We start from the raw sequence: 22,865 nt of genomic DNA, 5'->3' as shown, positions 1-22,865 counted from the left end.
GAACGAGTTCGGCAGTCTTACATTCGTAGTCCGGGTAAATCAACGAGACGCAACTGAGTATGCCTAGCGTTACAGTGTGGAAGGTATTGCGGAAACGCCTATCGTTCAAACTCTACAATCGCAAGCTTTAAAAGAAAGTGACATGGAAAATTGGGCTGAGTATTGCGTAGAAATGTTTAACAGAATGCACAATAAAGATGATTTGCCTCATAAAATTGTGTTCAGTGACGAAGCCACCTTTCATACCTGCGGTAAAGTGAATCGGTATAATGTTCGGATATGGGCTTTGCAGGAACTACGTCACGTATTCGAACATTTACGGGGCTCGCCTGCGGTAAATGTTTCCTGCGCTTTAAACTCTAACAAGATTTACGGTCCATTCTTTTTTGCCAAGTCAACTGTAAGTGGCATATCGTACCTGATCATCATCTATTGCCTCAATTACAACAGGATATGGGCACAGAATTTATTTGACAGCAAGAGGGCGCACCACCTCATTATGATCGTGAAGTTGTCGCGTTATCTCCATAGGAATGTGCCGATTTGGACTGGACATGGTGGAACAATATCTTGACCACTAAGATCACCTGACTTCTGTGTATGGGATTACATTAAAGACACAGTATTTGTTCCGACGCTTCCGGGAAACGTCGACGAGCTGCGACAACGGATAACACAAGCATTTGTCACCATACACCGATACTTGCTTCATAGGATTTGACAGGAACTTGATTACAGCTGGGACATTTGTTGTGTTACAAAAGGTAGCCACAATACATATTTGAGAACAAAACCTGAAGATATACTGCATTCAGACAGTTCTGTAAGTTATTTACCTTTTCCACAATTAAAGGTTGCTTTTGTATAACTAATTTACAAACACCATTCATTTCTACTGATGATCTGAAGATTGACGATGATAGCCGAAACCGCTCACTTCGTTAGAAATAAATCTGATCGTGCCGGATAATAAATTATTTTCAATACAATCACTGTGTTCTCCAGCTCGCAGAAATGTCTTTCTTTCCTAAACTCTTTCTGAATTAGTGTATTTTCTTTGCAATGCGATCTCTCCCACGCGTTTCTAAGGAAATTATTTGTTAAAAAAGTATTCTTTCGCACACCATAGCCTCCCATCTTCGCCTGATAAAGAACTGGCTATTCTCGCCAAAGTCTACGGAGCTAGGTTAACGCAAATATACTGTAACAGTTCTGATACTAAATGTAGCACTTCTGCTACTAAATGTAACTGGGTTTTCTCTTTTGATGCTAGTCAATTGTCAGGATGAGCATTTACTGAAAAGGGCATTTGATTCTAAAGCATTATGTCAGGATGAAAATATTAAATTAATTTTTCTCTCTTAACAACATGTGGGCAGGGTGGGTTCTTCCTTGGCTCGGGTATGAGGTAGAATGAAACAGCATTTTTAAATAAGATAACTTTTATTTAAAGTTTCGTACAACTGTATCTTATTGGATGTTCTGGTTCGGAGAACGGCAGCTGTGTCGTTTGCGTAGCCTTCTGCTGCGGCAGCGGCGGCGTCTGATTACGCGTGGCAGTGTGTATCTCGTGTCGCCGTCTCGCCCAGCTGACTGGAGACGCGCAACGCGAGGTGGCCCGTTTAATTATTGCGAGCGAAGTGATACCTTGGATGTGGCGTCCCAGTGTTTCTCTTCTCTAAGCGGCCGCGTGTGTTGTGCGTCGGCCAGCGGAGCGGCGCGGCGGGGGAACTCTTCTTGCATGACGGTCTTCAGCACCGAAACTGACTGAAAACTACTGCTACTCTTCTCTTCTTCCTTCGTCTGTCGTCTCTCGTCTGTCGGGCCCACTGCGTCTCGCGTATTTATTCACTTCAGTTTACTGGAGGTGAACGACTTCACGGTCATTGCCTCTTCTGTCACGTTGAGAAGCTTCTCGAAGAATCTTCTTAACGACGGTCATTGGCTCTTGAAATGTAGGCGAGGGCCTTTGCTCACATGCGACAACTGAGAAACACGTGAGCCGGTTGGGCGATGCCCTGACGGCTGAATCGACAGCGCCCGCTTATGTGGAACTTGCTGACTTCACGGTCATTGTCTCTTCTGTTCTGCTGTTCTGCCCGCTGTTTGCCAGTATGTAACTCTCTAAACTAAACCAAGTTTTTCTTTTATATTCTAATTTCTACTTCACTTTGATTTCACTAATTTATTTACTTAAGTACCACTCAACTGGCTTAGTAAAAAAATAGAGAGACGTTAAGATGCTGGCGTTATGGCTTCAGGTGTTTTACACAGTCTCACCCCACTTGAATACAACGAACAGAACGTTCACACAACCATTCGAAACTGTCAGAAAGGTCCTTATTTGGGATGTTATTCAAACCTGGCGCCACGTTGCTTTGAATGTCAATTATGTCGTCAAAGCGTCGACTACTCTTGAGAATTTAGACACCTTTTCGTTCTGTGGTACGTTCGTACTGACACACGTCGTCTCTTCACCCGCGATTATTTTTTCCAGAAAAGAACTGCCCGCGTTTTGCATTTCAATCGAGTCGCGGCAGTAGTCCACGCGTCTTTTGCTCGGGCATCAATGCGTGTGGGACAAACTATTCTTCTCTTCTTGAAAAGATTCTGGAAACTGCCTGGAATCGTCAATTTAGAGATGTTGCTCGAGTGCAATTTGTGACACAAAAACGCTGACAAGCTACGACCGAACGTCTACTACTTAACACTGCCTGCTCAAAACAAATTGGTGGAACGCACGTCTATTGTCAGTTCAAGCTGCCACCATTGTTACTGCGCTGACGTCGGTTATGCTCCACGAATAAATTGTCTCCTAACTTTTTGAACGGGCAGGGTATATAACATGGAACTTTTCCGAGACCAATGAACAAACGTTCTCATTCTGTTCTCGAGTGCTGTCAACACGAGTCTACCCGCAATGCGAAGCGAGAGATCTGTGTCGCATGTAGCATTCTAAAACTCGCTGTCCGATCTCGAGTACACCTAAAACACGTCGAAGTCGACATCTTAGTCGAGAACATCGCTCGCAGCGTCTAGCACAGACGACCAAGTCAAATCATCGCAACTATGTGCACAAAATGAGCTCGTCTTTTAGTTTGCAAACTTGTCAATATACCTTTTACGATCTTCGCCGTTCGTTCAGCTTTACACTGTTCTGTTCATTTCACGGTTCAGGATGAGTGCGCAAGATTATCAGTAGAGTTGCAAGTCAACAGTGCCGCAGTTGTTGCACGATTATGTTCACTGTGTTGCGTTTATTGACAAAATGACAGAAAACATTGCAACACCAACGGGGAGTTGTGCGACAGAAGCGAAAGTCGGTCGGCGTGTTTCCGCATCTGAAAGATAACGACCATTCAAATTTCCAGGAAGTCGCGTACGAGTGGCGCTAGTAGCACCTCTATGAGAATGCAAATCAGATTAGCTTTAACGGTCGTGAGTGTTAGTTACTTTTGAGACTGAGACATCGAAGCAAATCAGAGGTGGGCTGCTAGGTTTGTTACCGGTAGGTTTGAACCAACACGTTAAGTGTTACGGGGATGCTTTGGGAATCCCTGCAAGAAAGGCGATGTTCCTTTCGAGAAACCCTATTCAGAAAATTTAGAGAACAGGCATTCGAAGCTGGCTGCCGAACGATTCTGCTGCCGCCAACATACATTGCGCGTAGAGACCACGAAGATACGATACGAGAAATAAGGGCTCATAGGGAGCCATATATACAACAGTTTTTCCCTCGCTCTATTTGCGAGTGGAACAGGAAAGAAAATGACTGGTAGTGGTACAGGGTACCCTCCTTTACGTACCGTACCGGTACGATGGCTTGCGGAGTATCTATGTAGATGTTAGCAAAGAATGCCCTTAAGGCGACAAAGACGCCATCATCGACACCTCACTGGGATTGAACGAGGTCGTATAAAAATGTTCCTTCCTCGATCTGCAGAAAGACTCGGCAGGAATGTAGCCACTACACAAGATTGCTGGCAGTGGTGGTCCCGAGAATGTACGGTCGCAAGAAGACCGGGCTCCGGACGGCCACGTGGCACGACTGAGAGGGAAGACCGTCGTGTTCGGCTTACGGCAGCAGAAAAAGCAGTTGCATACAACAAACAAGTAGGTTTCTGTAAGGACATCTCAGAGCCCCACGCCCTGTAGCGTGCGTTTCACGGACCCCAAACCACCGCCATCTGCGACTTCAGTGGTGCTAAGCGAGAGCTCATTGGAGGGCAGTGTTGTGTTTCCCGATGAAAGCTGGTTCTGCCACGGTGCCAGTAAAGGCCGCGTGTTGCTTAGCTTGATGTCAGTTGAGGACTTGTAGCCTTCCTGTCTGCGTACTACAACAGTGGGCCTACAACTGGAGCTACGGCCTGGGGTGCGATTTCGTACGACAGCAGAACAACTCTCGTGGTTATCCCACACACCCTGACTGCAAATTTGTACGTCAATCTGATCATTCGACCAGTTGTACTGACACTCGTGAACATCATTCCGGGGAATGTTTTCCAACAGGATAAGGCTCGCCCACATACCGCTGTCGAAACCCAAGATGCTCTGCAGGGTGTCGACACGTTGCCTCGGTCTGTTTGATCAGCAGATTTGTCTCCAATCGAGCACATGGGGCATCACCGGACGACATCTCCAGCGTCATCCACAACCAGCATTAACCGCCCCTGTATCGAACGACCAACTGCGACAGGCTTTGAACTCCGTCCCACAAACTGATATCCGGCACCTATACAACACAGTGCATGCTCGCACCGACATCGTGGAGGTTACATCGGTTATTAACGTACCAGCACTTCACACTTGCAATGGCTTATCTCGTGCTTAAAATAAACTGTGATCTTGCAATGTTGATCGGTTAAATACGTTACCTAGAGAAACGTATTCCCGAAATTTCATTACTCTACTTCAGTTATTTTTTGGTGTCGCTATTTTTTTCTTCGTCGGTGTATTAAAGGAGTGCTCCCATCAGTTACTGATGTCTTTGCCGCTCTTACACAGATCATTTCTTTACTTTGAGATGTTAAGACAGGACGAGGTGGCATCGGAATGCAGCTGATAGGCGCGCCGCGAGGAACAAAGAAGGTCTGTGAGCGGCATATAGGAGTAGCAGGGACGAAGGCTGCGGAGGTGGCCACGTACATTTCACACCTCATTCAGCCGGCTGCCGGTTGCCGGTTCTTACAGCGCGCGCATGCCGGCCCGGCACAAACAAACAGCGCGGGGAATTTACAGGCCGCAGCTAACCGAAACGGTGGCTTTTTATTTGTGCAGGGGACCGGTCTTTGTACTGTGCGAAAAGAAACGAAGCGCGCGCGGGGGCGAGCACAGCGCCCACAAAGGTTTCTTCTTACTTGTTTTCTCGCTGCAGTTATTCCGTCCGTTTTTGTTCCGCCACGTGAACGACTGCAGGCAGTCGGAGACACTTTTCTGCGGCCTAACTAGTGTATCGCGGCAAAAATTGTGCACTGTGCAGCGGCAGATCCATTAAAGTGCTCTAGTGCACTTCCGTGTTCTTTTTGCGCTACCGGTTCGGCGAGCACAATGGCAAAAAGGACCCTCCTCTGTGACGATCGAGCACCGCGACAGCAGTGTCATTATTTTAACGATCTCGATAACACATTACAGCAAGTCGAAGCTTTGAAGAGACTAAGCTAGAAGGTTATTTGGGGATGTGGGTTGAGCGTTAACCCGGAACTATACAGTTATGTGACCCAAGTCGTGGAATACCTCCTAATATCGTGTCTGATCATCTCCTGTTCGCAACTCGACGTTAAATATTGAGCCACGCTGCCTCTATAGGCAATATGGGTGTCCATATCATTCGCTCCAATTGTCTAAAATGTTCTTCAAACGAGTCGCGAATCGTGACCGTGTGACACGGCACATTGTCATCCACAAAAATTCCATCGTTGTTTGGAAACACCAAGTCCATTAATGGCTGCAAATGGTCTCCGAGTAGTCTAATATAACCATTTCCAGTCAATTATTGGTTCAGTTGGACCAGCTGACCCAGTTCTCTCCATATAAAGGCAGTCCACACCGTTACGGAGCGACCAGCAGCTTGCACAGCGCCTTGTTGACGCCTCGGGCCCCACGGCTTCGTGAGATCTGCGCCGCACTCGAACCCTACCGTCAACTCTTCCCAACTGAAAGCGGGACCCAGCCACGGTTTGCCAGTCGTCTAGGGTCCAACGATCCCAGGAGAGGTGCAGCACGCGATGCCGCGCTGTTAGCAAAGGCACTCGTATCGGTCATCTGCTACCGTGGCCCACTAACCACACATTTCGGCGCACTGTCCCAACGGGTAGGTTCGTCGTACGCCTCACACTAATTTCTACGATTAGTTCACGCATTGTTGCTCGTTTGTTAGCACTGACTTCTCTACGCTAACGCCGCTGTTCTCGGTCGTTAAAGTGAAGGCCGTCGGCAGTTGCGTTGTCAGTGGTGAAAGGCAATGGTTTTCTCGGCACACTCTTGACACTGGATCTCGGAATATTGAATCCCCTAACGATTGCCGCAATGGAATGTCCCAGGCGTCTAGTTCCAGTCTGTTAATTGCCGTCGTGCGACTATAATCACCTGAGTACAAATGACGGCTCCGCCAACGCACTGCACGCCATCTCAGTATGTGCAATATCATTAGCCCATCACTTTTGTCACCTCAGTCTACATTTTCATATTATCAAACCATTGTCAGAAGTGAAAGGCACGATAATAGACAGAAAGTAATCCCATTCCTGGGTGTGGACAGGGCCCCGAAACCTAGGATTTCTGCCGGCCGCGGTGGTCTCGCGGTTCTAGGCGCTCAGTCCGGAACCGCGCGACTGCTACGGTCGCAGGTTCGAATCCTGCCTCGCGCATGGATGTGTGTGATGTCCTTAGGTTAGTTAGGTTTAAGTAGTTCTAAGTTCTGGGGGACTGATGACCACAGATGTTAAGTCCCATAGTGCTCAGAGACAGCCTAGGATTTCTAGTCTGGCACTTACCTACTGAGACACCGAATCACAGATTTCCAGCTGCTATGCTTTTTATCAGTAAATTTAAACACTGAAGTGCAATAACAACCACCCCTTTGTATGACAGCGAACACTTAATCTGGAAAAATCAGCATTCGGTTTGAAATACAGCCGCTGCTGTCAGCTAAAAACCAGCACGTCCCCCCGTATCATAAATCACCTTCTGAAACGAATCTACCGTTAAGTCGTGGCTCAGGGGAAGTGTTACAAAGAATCGACAGGTTCATTGTACCTACTCATCACATCAGAGAATATTGTGAGTCCGTTATGACTGGAAGCACACGATCTTCAGGGAGAGATTGCATCCCGTGCGTATCGTCGCGTTACTGAAGAAAAGAACAGAAAGAAGATAGAGTAATGCCTTATCGACTTTCATTAACAGAAGAAGAAGAAGAAGAAGAAGAAGAAGACTGAAGAAAATTAACTTTTGCTGTACGGATTAGTAGTTGTCCTTGTGCATGTTCAAGTGGTAGAACCAGAAGAAAAGTTGCTATGTCATTTTAATAAAGTAGCAGCAGAATCACATGAGACTGTTGCCACTACATGATTAAACCACAGTTCCCTTTTCTGTGCTCCTTGGAGAGAGGGCAGACGAGTCTGATATTTACCTGCCTATCAAGTAATGATGTTAAGCTTGGTGGGTCACTTTATGACTTATGAGAGTGGTGGGGAGTTTGACAGAAGTAAATTTCATTCGCCTATTACCTTTCTGTTCTTTGCTCTTCCAGAGAAAGAAAACCCAATAACGAATCATCTTACCAAAGTGTTCACGATAGCTATACCATTATGCGACTTTCATACACCATATCGACAATCCTTAGTACTCTTTCCGCAGTTTCGGTATTGAAGGCTGTGACTAAATGATCCTTTGCAACTGGCACCACAGTTTTCTGTCCCATCCTCGCCCAACTGAGTTGTTGATACGGCTTTAGCCATCTAGATGTCGACAGTACAATAGACTACAATCCATTTTTTTTCGTCGTACACACAGGTCAGACAGTGGCAATGGAAAATAACGTATACAGGAACTTATGTGAGCAGCGATGGGAAACCTGGATTGTCGCTAAGATCAGCTACTGATAATTTAGACATCGACTCTATCTTCTATAATGAAGGCGTAAATATATTAACACCCCATATTACTTGATTTACCTATTTATGTGGTTGTTAAAGGTGAAAAGATTATGCTTTCGAGATATAAATATATTTTGTGTGTGTGTGTGTGTGTGTGTGTGTGTGTGTGTGTGTGTGAGAGAGAGAGAGAGAGAGAGAGAGAGAGAGAGAGAGAGAGAGAGAGAGAGAGACAGAGAGAGAGAAGGCGGTAAAAAGACATGTCTGTATCTGTGTGGAGATAAAAGACAAGAACGTGATAGTCAGTCATGGAAATTTGGCGTCATGCATAGGAAGAGGAAGTTGCAGTTCCTCCAACGTCCACTATCGCGTGTAAAATAGGGATGTCGATAAATAGCGAGACATGGGCTTGAGTACTGAAAATATGATTTATTAACTGCAAGTAAGCTTCAAACGAGTACTACTTAAGAGATTAACACATTTACAGTGAAATTGGAATGCTTACGCGAATGAACGTTACAAAAACTATTTCGTGGAATTCAAATTCGCCTAAGTATGTGATGAAAGCGCACTCGTATTTGAAAGGTAAGGAGGGACAGTTGCAACTTTGATGTCCCGCCGATGACGAGGTCATTAGAGACGGAGCACAAATTCGTGTTGGGGAAGGAAATCTGCTGTTTCCCGTTCATAGGAGCCATTCCAATACTTGTCTTACGTGATTTTGGGGAAACAATCGAGAACCTAAATACGGTTGGCCGCACGGGGATTCGAACAACCGTCCTCCCGAATGAGAGTCCAGTGTTAACCACCGCGCCAGTTCGCTCGGTCCGTATCTGATGACTTACTGGACGGCGATAAATGTCCGACTGAAGAATGAAATGTCATTTCATGTAGGTCACGATATTAGTGTCTTTGATAGCGAGACAGCGATACTGTAGTTACATCTTCTGCGTTGTATTTATTTATTTATTTTTTTATTTATCACAGTCGATCCGGCAGAAAACTACGTTCTTTCGGACGCAGCTTTATTTGAAAAACAGACTGCGGGAGAATCGGACAAGATAAACCGTCCTGTAATTGACGTTACCGTATGCCTCGTAAATTCGTAGATATGTAAAGGTGGCTCGCGTTGCAGGTGGATTGCACGGCGAGTTTTACGAGCGCGGCGCCTGACTATTGGCAAGCTCTCGTTCCACGCCCCTCTCTAATCGACGTTCCTTTGTTTGAAAGCCGGAATGCCCGCTGCGTGTACGCTCGAAACTGATACGGCAAACGGCCGGGTAACTGAAGAACCCGGATGCGGGGCTGTGCCGGCACGCCGGCCTCAACACTTCGTCCCCCTACCTCGCTCCATTACCGAGCCACACACTACACACAGCTGCAAATTTCCAACCGGACTATGTCGAAAACGGAAACGCACGCTACATCTTCATAGGCAACTTGCACAAGCGCTGCAAAAGTGCCTATCGTCTCTGAGAACGTGTTACCCGGAAATACATTTAATTGGCACTTTTAAAACATAAATATCTAAGTTTATTTTTATTTTTGTACGTTAATTTGTTGTTCGGTTACTGCTACTACAATGGCAGGTTATCAAGATTTAAGTGAGTTTGAACGTGGTGTTATAGTCTGCGCACGAGCGATGGGACACAGCATCTCACAGGTGGCAATTTTCCCGTACGACCATTTCACGAGTGTACCGTGAATATCAGGAATCCGGTAATACATTAAATCTCTCAAATCGCTGCGCCCGGATAAAGATCCCGCACGGCAACAGCAACTAAAACGAATCGTTCAACGTGACATAAGTGCGATCCTTCCGCAAATTGCTGCGGATTTCAGTGCTGGACCATCAATAAGTGTCAGCGTACGAATCATTGAACGAAACATCATCGATATGGGCTTTGGGAGCCGAAAGACCACTCGTGTACTCTTGATGACTGCACGACACAAAGCTTTACGCCTGGCCTGGGCCCGTCAAAACCGACATTGGACTGTTGATGACTGGAAACATGTTGCCTGGTCGGACGAGTCTCGTTCCAAATTGCATCGAGCGGATGGACATATACGGGTATGGAGACAACCTCACGAATCCGTTGACCCTGCACGTCAGCAGGGGACTGTGGAAGCATGTGCATAGTTTCTGATCACCTGCTCCATTCATGTCCATTGCGCATTCCGACGGACTTGTGCAATTCCAGCAGGACAGTGCGATACCGCACACGTCCAGAATTGCTACACAGTGGCTCCAGGAACACTCTTCTCTCTTTAAACACTTCCGCTGGCCACCAAACTCCCCAGACGTGAACATTATTGAGCATATATGGTATGCTTTGCGACGTGCTGTTCAGAAGAAATCTTCACCTCCTCGTACACTTACGGATTTATGGGCAGCCCTGCACGATTCGTGTTGTCAATTCCCTGCAGCACCACTTCACACATTAGTCGAGCTCATGGCAATCGTGTTGCGGCAGCGGCACTTGCGCGTGCTCGCGGGGGCCCTGCACGATATTAGGCAGGTGTACCAGTTTCTTTGGCTCTTCAGTGTATACAGAAAATACAATGGGAGAAACACGAGTGATCTCACGGTTATGGATATCGTGATTGTATGAAAACGCATCTTAAATTATGTTGCAAACACTGTTTTGTGAAAAAATCGTCTACAATGGCGATTTCTGTATTTTGTATCTTGCCTTTCCGTATTAGTTCTTGTAATACACACTGTCCAGTCACTAAAGTGGCCACTTGTCAGTAACAACTTTTAGCAGCGAGATTATCAATGAGGTTCTCGACGGTACGGACAGAGATGTGAAGCCAGTGCCGTGGACAGCTGCTTCCACACATTATCCGGACAGTTTGCTCACCCTAAACTCATCCTACACGCACCTAACTGCGAGCTGGCTGACACATTGCACTGCCCTGCTGCTAAATTCCGTGACGCATCGCAGTTACCTCGGCGCCGGTCTCGGATAGCACCATTTTACCATGCACAGTATACTTAACCACTGCGGCACGAGAACAGTTTACAAACTTACCGTTTCGGAAATGCTTCGACCCTTGGCGCGAACGCCCTTTCGGACGTCGCATAAATCACTTCGAGACCGCATTACGACAACGACTGAACTGTTTTCCATGCCCCCCGACACGTTTCATATATCCTTCTCTGCTTGTTCTGTCACCTAATGTACGCTGACGTTGACCACAGGCGCTGGTGACTGGACCGCGTATGCTCTTATGGTATACGACTGATCGCAAATCTTAGGATACGTTCATCATTTCTTACGGGTCAAGAATGCCTTTTCAGACAGCTCGAGTGGCGCTCGAGAAGTAGTTGACGGCCCTTTCAGATTATGCCATTGTGGGAAAACAACAAGCAAGTACGTGTAACAGGACATCCGCACTGGTCGTCATTGAATCCGAAAATGAGATAACGGAAATGATCACGGTTTAACTCGAGACATGCCTCGATACTACACTACTATCACGCTTTCGGCTTTCGCCCTTAAAGAGTGCTCTGTCCTTGCAAGATGCTTCCTGAAAAGCGGCTAATTGAAAAATCGGAACAAGCCGCCAGTAGCGCGCTGTAAAACACGGCCCACACCACCTCATTCGACGCTCACGACTTTACTCCGGTAAGCTGAATGTCAGAGCTCACACGCTATCTCACAGATGGCTGCGTCCGCATCTACAACGCTTGCCAATTGACGCTAGAATTAACGACGGTCATCAACTTTCATAAACCGCTGTGGCAGAGCCAATAGCCGGGAATAGCAGCACACAATATGAGAGAAGAGAGAAGACGAGATCCCATAGTCACGAATTACGAATGACTGTAATACCTAACCTCTAGCGTCGGATTAAAGCAATGAGCCGGAGTTGAAACCGGATCTGTAAGCTGCATTATTACGCGCTCTGTCACTGTCTGTCCGATTCTTCCCTAACTAAGTATTGCTGAACTCGCTAAGATTTTATCTAATAAGGGGAATGACACTACGGCTGCAGCCGGCCGGTGTGGCCGAATGGCCGAACGGTTCTAGGCGCTTCAGTCCGGAACCACGCGACCGTTACGGTCGCAGGTTCGAATCCTACCTCGGGCATGGATGTGTGTGATGTCCTTAGGTTAGTTAGGTTTAAGTAGTTCTAAGTTCTAGGGGACTGATGACCTCAGATGTTAAGTTCCTTAGTGCTCAGAAACATTTGAACCAACCCTATTTATCTCTTAAGTCCTTCAGACTCTAGCAAAACCAAATGGAACACAGACATCTGAACGATGAGGAAATTAGGTGTCACGTGGATAAACGAGTCATTGGCCAAAGTTTTCACGTTATTACAATGACTCTCGAGCTGCGATGAGAATGTGTTATACATAATGCAACCCTATTCCTTAAAGTCAGGATATCAAATGACCCGTTAGTTCATTATAGTGTCCTAGCCCACTGTTATGTACAGGGAATTCCGAATGCGTTTGAATTGCAACGAGATGAAGGATTACCGGAGAGAACCAGCGCTAGAAGAAAGGACTGGCAGGTAAAATGCAACGCAAACAAATGTATCACATCCCTCTCAAACAGATGAAAAGACGCAATGCTGTTTGATTATCAATTGTTGGAAACAATCATTGTCATAAGATATTTATAAATATGTGATCGAAGTGACGAACTGGACCGACTTAATAAAACGAGTTGCAGTAAAGGAAGATGCCAAAGAGGTTCATTGGAATAAGAAATGTGATTCACCGACGAAGGTTTTAACTTACAAACCTTCGTTCGACCGATTCTTGAGTACTGCTTATCAATCTGGAATCCTTGCTGAGTAGCATTAAGAGAAGAGATACGAGAGATCTAAAAAGAAACAGCGCCTATAGTCACAGAAATGTTCACCCAAGTCCAGTGCAGACGCTACAGGTAGGGCGATACGCGCGTCAAGAAGTAATTTACTCTTAAAATTCCGCGAACTTACGTTCCAAATCAAGAAATGTATTACCTCCCCTCACACACATAGCGCGAAATAATCATGACGGTAAAATCTAAGTAATTCGAGCTCATACGGAGGCTTCCGACATTTTTGTTCTTCCCTCGAGGCATCAGTGAAAAGGGGAAAGGAGAGTGAAATACGTAGCGGGAGGACTACTGATGCACATGTACAACTGCTCCCTATTGTCAGAAAACGGTTTAGTCGAGCTATAACAACACTACGCGTGAACTCTCCAAACCAGCGTCCTGTGTGTGGTTGAGGGTACACATTGTAAATTTCATTATAGCCCATTTCTCTTCCATTCGTGGTTATTGCGAGCGAATTAAGATTTTCGCTGCGCATCTTCGTATATCTGAATTTCTCTTAAATTTTACAGGTGTTGTAATTACGCTAAATGTATGAGGTATGAAGTGGTGAGCTGTTTTCCCCCCTTGGAACGTATGCTCTCAAAATTTTAACAGCCAGTCTCCATCGGAATTTTAACACATAGCTTTTACGCAACATGCATTTCCTAGCGCTTTCTATCGAGCATTTCTGTGATGCCCTCATGGTAACCAGACGAACTGATGAAAAATTTTATTGTTCTTTTCTGAAACTTCTCTGTCCGTCGTGTAAACTCACCTTGGGAAAGAACCTTGACCTCTCACTAATTAGTAGGACGAAGGTTTTTTAAGAGGGCGTTCGTGGAAGAAATGCTCTTCCTTACATTCCCTGACGGTTGTGACTAATATCAGTGATTGATCAATAATGGTGCAATCAGTCAATATAGGGCTCGCCGCCTACTTATGTGCGTGGAACAGCATTTATGTTGCTGGTCAGCTGTCAATCTGTTCCGTTTATCACCGACTACTGTGGAAATTACAGTGTATCATTTGTTTCAAGAATAATGCGACTAAGCCAATTAGTCTGCATAAGAAATTCAGATACCTGCATAAGGAATTCAGATACATAAAGTATCTGAAAAAACCAGTCAAACTCCAGTGATAACAAATTCCAATATAACTACTTCAGCAATAAGGTGAGAATTAGGGTGGAATACACACCATTAAAAAAGGAAAGATAGTCTCAAAAAGAGAAATATAAGAACAGGAGAAAAGAGTGAAAATATACTCTGTTTCTACTGTAGCTGAAAAACGGGCATCAGTCAGTGCTTAGAACAGTCGCCCTACCGCTCGGGAAAGCGGCTCGCAGAATTATTGAAGTCTTTGCACCGGACACTGATTTACAAACGTTCCTGTATTGCGCGGCAATTTACTAACGATGCAACCTCCATTTGCACAACTGAGTGGGCATTCTTATCTACCCCTCTGCTGCCGATAGTGTGCTCTGTGTTCGGCGCATTTCGAAGTTATCTTCTCACTGTTTACTCGAACGCCATGTAGGGCAACGTCCGACAGACTTGTCTAAGAAATCCTGTCACTCCAGTCGAGAGGACATACAGTAGATGTGCGAGGTTCAAAAGAACCCTACCTTTTCCCAGGAGTTATACCACTCTATTCTCATCCAATGGCAAATCTCGTGCCCATATATTCAGTACCGTGCGCAACTACTGGCGTATCACAGGGGTTTTTGCAGGCAGAGAACATAACGATTACAATTAGTATTCGTGTCTTCTGCGAAGGAAAACTGTAAGAACAGGAGTGAACGATGCCCAATGAAGAAAATGCCAAGTGGAAAAAGTAAACGACGGATTGGGTGGACGGTGACTCACCTTGCTCACACTCGTCGATGTCTTCACTGCAGTCGACGCCCTTGTAGCCGCTGGCGCAGGAACACGTGTAGGAGCCGTTGATGGGGCTCGTGTCGCAGATGGCGTCTGCGTGGCACGGGTTCGATGTGCACGCGTCGTCCAGGTGGCACAGCAGCCCTGCACAAAACACACGCCTCGCTGTTTATTCTACCATGTATAAAGTAAACTTAACTAAAAACGTTGCACCGTTCCTTCCCATTATATTTGAGACAAGTCTGATTACTTCAAAATGGTTCAAATGGCTCTGAGCACTATGGGACTTAACATCTGAGGTCATCAGTCCCCTAGGCTTAGAACTACTTAAACCTAACTAACCTAAGGACATCACACACATCCATGCCCGAGGCAGGATTCGAACCTGCGATCGTAACAGTCACGCGATTCCGGACTGAAGCGCCTAGAACTGCTCGGCCACACCGACCGGCTTTGATTACTCGCCTTCCCCTAATATGCCAATCGATAATACCTGAGGGGCTATTTACATATGCTACGTACAAGAACATGAATGTGAAAAACATGTATCGAGAGGTTCGGATATACACATATGTTCACGCTTAATCACAACTTCATACTTAGACATTATAATTGTAATGTTACGCTTCCTTTTGGCCTCCTAAGGCTCTTATACGGCTCCTTGCTGTCTGTACCTGTAAATTTTTAGTCTTTATTTTCGTACTATCGAACAATTTGGCCTTTGGCCCATCTTGAAGGAGGATTCGTTGGCTGTTTGCCCATAAGAAAGGATACGATGACATAATATTCCCATACTGGTCTGATGTACGTGTTGTATTTGAAGCACGCCACAGCCCACCATTTGTAAGTGCAGATGTCATGCGTATAATTAAAACATCCCATGTAACACCACTGGCAGGGTACTTTGTCCCAAGGTTAAAATCTTACAGACGATCAGACTCGAACAGGCTGAGAATTAAGAAATTCGTGGTAATCATCTGCGTGAGTTTCGATTATATCGTTCGCATCGAGTGATATGTTTAAGCGTAAGTCGACGAAACTGTTCGTAACAGAGAAGTTTACGAAAAATTGCAACTACTAATGTTATGCCTTCACTTGCGTGCATGTGTAACATCTGTAGTTCGCGTCTTGGAGGTATTTGGAGAATGCAAGCTAGCCAATTACATTATTAAATCGGCGCTGCAGCGTACAGGCGTAGAACTACCCCGAATGTAAACATCTACTTTCTTTTCGTAAATGACTCGGATACACTCCAAAATTTCTAAACAATCTCGTGTAAAATTCAGTTTAGTTTAACAAATTTTAGACCCGCAGATCATAGCAAGCAAATTTCTTATTATTTGTCAAGGATTGAGTTACTTTTCAGAGCACACACTGAGAACGCCAGAATTCTGGGAATACTGCTACGTCGGTTGGTGGATTGGTTGATTTGAGGTAGGGAACCAAACAGCGAGGTCATCGGTTCCATCTGATTTGGAAGGGATTGGTCGTGCCCTTTCAGAGGAACCATACCGGCATTTGCCTGAAGCGGTTTAGGGAAATCACGGAAAACCTAAATCAGGATGGCTGGACACGGGTTTGAACCGTCGTCCTCCCGAATGCGAGTCCAGTGTGCTAACCGCTACGTCCAGCAAATAGAGATGCGGGAAGAGCTCCTGGCAGTGTGGCGTCATGCTCGACGCAGGGGCCAATTACCACATTACAGCGACTTAGCAAACAAGGATGGCGGCTGCGGCTGCGCCCCCACGATGATGATTTCCTCTGCCAGGCACCACTTGCCATGCGACTCGCCTGGCCTGATTCAGAGTGACCCCCTTGACTCCAATTGACACATCGTTAGAAGCAATACTTTTATTAGCCGTTACAGGTTTATTGGCCAAGACAAGCACAAAGAGATTGCTAATTACCGCGCCAATTGCAGAATGGTCAGCGCCGTAAGGACCTCGTCCGCTCTCGCTCCCTCACACACACACACGGACAGACAGACAGACAGACTCGAGAGCGACTACCGTGCCAACATCATCATCTCCTTTCCCATTACTACCGCAGAAAAAAAGAAAATAATCCCACGTTATATTCCTATGGGTGCAGTCTAAATGTGTGTAGCTTTACAAATCATTCAATAATACGTTTTCGCCGGCCGCGGTGGTCTAGCGGTTCTAGGCGCTCAGTCCGGAACCGCGGGACTGCTACGGTCGCAGGTTCGAATCCTGCCTCGGGCATGGATGTGTGTGATGTCCTTAGGTTAGTTAGGTTCAAGTAGTTCTAAGTTCTAGGGGACTGGTGACCACAGATGTTAAGTCCCATAGTGCTCAGAACCATTTGAACCATTTGAATACGCTTTCCGTGTCATTTGGATGTGGATGAAGAGACTTAGGTAACGCCGCACAATCGGAAAAAGAAACAATGAGCAACCAAAAACATATCCATCAGATCTGCGCTGTGTCGCTACGAGTTACAGAACTGTGATATGCTGCAGGTTCAGCCTACTCTGACAGGACGATAAAATCTTGGGCACTTTGACGCCAGTCTCCGTGAGTGCGACCTGAACAACACACACGTGCGACCAGGACAATCCTCAAGAGGGTGTGTACTTCAAAAAGTCTACAATGTAGTGATATAGAGATCTTCAGAGATATTTCCGAATCCTTACAAATTAAAACAACCGTTAGGCAAAAGATTGTGTTTCACTGTTTCTTTTTAATGTTACGATTAAAAACAGCGAGCAGAAACCACAATAAAGAGTGTTCGATGTGTCAAAAAATGATTCAGCCTTGTTTCTGCAGATGATTCTTCGATACTCGTGAACACTACTTAAAGACCAAATAAAGGAATTAAATACTCTAAGGCAGTGGCTGTGAAGATTATTGTAAAGGTATTATCTGAAAAAATTAAAGTTATGACGACCATCTCTGCCAGAATACCTTTAGGAAGAAAGGATACAACTGGGAGTTTCAAATATCTTTGAGACGGTCCAGCATAGGTTTTCCGAAAAGAAAACAAAGGAAGTGAGAAATGGATTTAACAGAGAGCGTGTATAATGCGAACTAGCTGAAGGGTCAAAACGAAACTAAGGTACTGTCACAGGAAGCATCCTGTCTCGGCCTAACAAACAATGCTGCATTAAGAATGTTTAAAGTGTACAGCAAGGTTTTGTGCTTTATTTATGTTCACCATAAATTGAGACATACAAGCACGGAATTGCATACGAAAATCTAAAGTATTGTCATATCGATGAAGAATTTGTTTCATACTTCTACCTTCGAGAGAATATCTGAAAGTCTTTGTTATCAGGTGGGCCACGAAAGACCCTTACTAAAATGAAGAATATGAGAACGGTACACGTCTAAATACCTGATTTCAGTAAGACAATATCAGACAAAGATTGGTGATAGAACGTGCGCAGAGCTTTAAACTGTTAGTATAAATCAATACTAGCTAAGCTCTAAAGCGATCGCCAAATATACAGGTTGGGAAAGTGAAATGTGTGACTCGAGATGAACGCACAATTGTGCTGCTAAGAGAGGTAGCCAATCTGATTCTCAGTACAACTTGACAGTGGAAGAGTCTGTATTATTCTCCTCTGCAAAGAAAGAAAATAAATGTGTAAAAAGAAAAACTTCGTGGAATTACTGAAGACTACGAAGAAAATAATCTCGGTATCTATAGTAATGATAAAACTGTAAAACCGTCGTGTTTGTCTGTGTGAAGGCGCTAATCTCAAAAACTACTACACGAATTTTCACGGTGTTTACACAGACAACTTGCGCGTAGCTTGGGAAAAAGTGTAAGCTTTATTTCATCAAAATCGAATCACAGAAAACAAAAGATATTGTGATTTAAAATTTTATCCATAATTATATCAAAGCCAAAGTAACTCTGTCATGTTTTCACAACTGAACCGCTGAACCGATTTCGACGTTTGATATGGAGATGGCTTGAAATCTGAGAAGGAACACAGGCTACTACGGAAAGTAAAACTCGATCAGTAAGAGGGTGAAGTAAGGAGCGGACAATAACTGCGTTAAGGAATTTAATGTGCACGCCGTATGATGTATAGCTAGTTTAATAGCACGACACACAGATTTGCGCTTGTGTCCTTTCTGCGCATGGTTTGGGGCAGTCGGAGGAGGGCAGCGTATCAAAGGCTATCTAGCCGACACGTGAGGGCAGCTGACTACTTACAAGGAGAGGACGCCTAATCGCCAAGTTCACGGTACACGTAGGACGTGCCTAGACATCAAAGAACTTCAGATGGCCAAGCGTTTAGGAAACAAAAACAATTTTGATTCGAATCTATCGCCATGTGTACCTTATCAATTGTCTCTGTGACAATGTGTTTAGGAGGCAGTGTTTGGCTCAGCAGCGAAAGAACGGTTTCGTATTGAATACACTCCTGGAAATTGAAACAAGAACACCGTGAATTCATTGTCCCAGGAAGGGGAAACTTTATTGACACATTCCTGGGGTCAGATACATCACATAATCACACTGACAGAACCACAGGCACATAGACACAGGCAACAGAGCATGCACAATGTCGGCACTAGTACAGTGTATATCCACCTTTCGCAGCAATGCAGGCTGCTATTCTCCCATGGAGACGATCGTAGAGATGCTGGATGTAGTCCTGTGGAACGGCTTGCCATGCCATTTCCACCTGGCGCCTCAGTTGGACCAGCGTTCGTGCTGGACGTGCAGACCGCGTGAGACGACGCTTCATCCAGTCCCAAACATGCTCAATGGGGGACAGATCTGGAGATCTTGCTGGCCAGGGTAGTTGACTTACACCTTCTAGAGCACGTTGGGTGGCATGGGATACATGCGGACGTGCATTGTCCTGTTGGAACAGCAAGTTCCCTTGCCGGTCTAGGAATGGTAGAACGATGGGTTCGATGACGGTTTGGATGTACCGCGCACTATTCAGTGTCCCCTCGACGATCACCAGTGGTGTACGGCCAGTGTAGGAGATCGCTCCCCACACCATGATGCCGGGTGTTGGCCCTGTGTGCCTCGGTCGTATGCAGTCCTGATTGTGGCGCTCACCTGCACGGCGCCAAACACGCATACGACCATCATTGGCACCAAGGCAGAAGCGACTCTCATCGCTGAAGACGACACGTCTCCATTCGTCCCTCCATTCACGCCTGTCGCGACACCACTGGAGGCGGGCTGCACGATGTTGGGGCGTGAGCGGAAGACGGCCTAACGGTGTGCGGGACCGTAGCCCAGCTTCATGGAGACGGTTGCGAATGGTCCTCGCCGATACCCCAGGAGCAACAGTGTCCCTAATTTGCTGGGAAGTGGCGGTGCGGTCCCCTACGGCACTGCGTAGGATCCTACGGTCTTGGCGTGCATCCGTGCGTCGCTGCGGTCCGGTCCCAGGTCGACGGGCACGTGCACCTTCCGCCGACCACTGGCGACAACATCGATGTACTGTGGAGACCTCACGCCCCACGTGTTGAGCAATTCGGCGGTACGTCCACCCGGCCTCCCGCATGCCCACTATGCGCCCTCGCTCAAAGTCCGTCAACTGCACATACGGTTCACGTCCACGCTGTCGCGGCATGCTACCAATGTTAAAGACTGCGATGGAGCTCCGTATGCCACGGCAAACTGGCTGACACTGACGGCGGCGGTGCACAAATGCTGCGCAGCTAGCGCCATTCGACGGCCAACACCGCGGTTCCTGGTGTGTCCGCTGTGCCGTGCGTGTGATCATTGCTTGTACAGCCCTCTCGCAGTGTCCGAAGCAAGTATGGTGGGTCTGACACACCGGTGTCAATGTGTTCTTTTTTCCATTTCCAGGAGTGTATGTTGCGGCAAGTACTTTTGTACTCCTCCTTCTAAGTCCGGTAAATCGACAACAGACTTGTACAAAAAATATTTCACTGATGTGATGAAGCCTTAAGTGCAACAGAATAAATGTCTTCTGCTGACTGATGCGTGGGGAGGAGAAAAAAATCCACAAATACGACCAACTGTTTCAAGAGCAAGACGGAATGCCAACGTGCAGTAGCAAAAGTAATTCCCCCCCAAATTTACGCCACTACAGCAACCCTGCGATGCATATTTTTTATCGTGAGATAAAAATCTAATAAATGTCAAAACTGCACTTATCTCATCGAGAAAGAAGACGAAATCACTTCCCGAGGAGCTTGCACAAAATTACATTCCATTATACATCACCAGCTACTCTCGCGGCCGGCCGAGAGGTTCTAGGCGCTTCAGTCTGGAACCGCGAAATCGCTACGGTCGCAGGTTCAAATCCTGCCTCGGACATGGGTGTGTGTGATGTCCTTAGGTTAGTTAGGTTTAAGTAGTTCTAAGCTCTAGGGGACTGATGACCTCAGATGTTAAGTCCCGTAGTGCTCAGAGCCATTTGAACCATTTTACATACACGAAGTTGCCGTGTACGCGTCAACTACGAGTACAAACCCTTTTTAAATGTTTGCAGTCCCGCATTTCATCCTATGCCTATACTTTTTGTGCTTATATAAATTAATAAAATAACCTGTATGATGTCAGTAGTTTACGCATTGGCAAGGAACACAAAAATATTTGCCAATTGGCGGAGTCTACTCTGCGACCCTCTCAATGCGAATGCGATCTCTTACCGCTGAGCCAAACACCGGTTGCCAGACAAATTCTCACAGGGACAATTGGTAAGGTGCACATGGTGATAGATCCGTATCAAAATTTCTTTTATTTCCTAAACGTTTGGCGATCTGGAGCTTCCACTTAGGGCACTTTGTCTCACCACGCCCTACACGTACCATAAATTTGGACGAATTCGGCGATGACGAGTAGGCGTCCTCTCCGTGCTAGTCACCATCACTATGGATATGACAGCGCAGCCACAGGTAACACCTAGCGGAAAGTAAAAGTAATACTAAAATGGACGACTTCGGTCTTATTAGTTCACGCATTATTCTGTTGCATCCACAAGGGTTTTATCTGATCAGCACAACTTCGGTCCGGACGCCATCGTGTGTCTAGGCCCCACACCACGCTTGGTCGCATACTGAAGCTGTTACTTTGCAGTCCATAGTGAGCCAAATCGAACAGACCATAAAGAATGATACGGGATTAACTGACGGATGATGCAGAAGTAAATGGCTATATCAAGCGAGAACACACTAATGAGCACTCGCTTGTCCGTCGCTGGAGCGTGGACATAGGATAAAGAAGAACACTGGCGTCCAAATCATTACTTCTTCTTCTTTCTCCTCCTCCTCGCCCTGTTTCCCCATGTTCATTACAAACTGATCTGCAACGGCTGAATGTTGTTCTGGGTTTTCCGAAAAGCTGTAAATTAGCGATTTATATCAACTGTGTACGGCCTCGTTGCAGTGCGCTTGTGATATGTCGAAGAAAGGAGAACGTTCGAAAGGACGTGGTTAGCTGGAGCTAATAACGGCTTGACTCGCACACAAGATAATAAGGAAAGCGGCACGAGACAAGGGCCGCGCAGTCCGGGGGCCAGCCAGAACCGTGTAGCCGGGACGTGCAACCACTCGCTCCTCACCTGTGGCCAGGAACCGCCACAGCATTCGCGTGGCTACATCAAAGCAGCCGTATCCTCGCGCCATCCTCGTCTGCCCCCTCAACGCTATTTACTATCTACTCCGCACGGGTTTGTGTGTGGCAGTGCCCGCAACCCTGGCTGTGGTGACACACTGACGTGTAGCGAACCCCGACATCTACGTTCGTCTTTGGCAACTTCATATTTAACACACATTGTATCTTATGAACCATGCTGTGTAATTGGGCCAGCCAAATTTAACCTCTGTACGATTTGTCCTAGTCAACATTCCCTCCATGATTACCGCACTTTTCTTTATAAATAATCAAAATCGTGAGGCTAATTCAGGAATGCTGCACTGCATAAAATACATATCACCGAAGAGTATTTTGATGCGTGTTGATCGCGTGGTTTGGGGCGCCGTGTCACGCATTGCGCCCCCCCCCCTCCCCCCGCCGGAGGTTCGAGTCCTCCCTTGGGCGTGTGTGTGCGTGTGTGGGTGTTCTTAGCATAAGTTAGTTTAAGTAGTGTGTAAGCCGAGGGACCCATG

At 46.2% G+C, this 22,865-nt stretch overlaps 1 protein-coding gene across 1 annotated transcript in view; it reads right to left on the bottom strand.

Annotated features, from left to right (window-relative positions):
- Window positions 1-22,865, bottom strand: part of LOC126471420 (neurogenic locus Notch protein) — a 381,291-nt gene that overhangs the window by 45,351 nt on the left and 313,075 nt on the right. Inside the window, exon 7 of the mRNA XM_050099559.1 lies at window positions 14,779-14,934. Within this exon, the coding sequence (XP_049955516.1) occupies window positions 14,779-14,934 (156 nt within the window). The remainder of the gene's footprint in view (window positions 1-14,778; window positions 14,935-22,865) is intronic.

This window comes from Schistocerca serialis, chromosome 3 (assembly GCF_023864345.2).
Source record: "Schistocerca serialis cubense isolate TAMUIC-IGC-003099 chromosome 3, iqSchSeri2.2, whole genome shotgun sequence".
NCBI classification, from domain to species: Eukaryota; Metazoa; Arthropoda; class Insecta; order Orthoptera; family Acrididae; genus Schistocerca; species Schistocerca serialis.
Note: the sequence above shows the minus strand (reverse complement) of the source record. Positions and strands in the feature narration are given on the sequence as shown.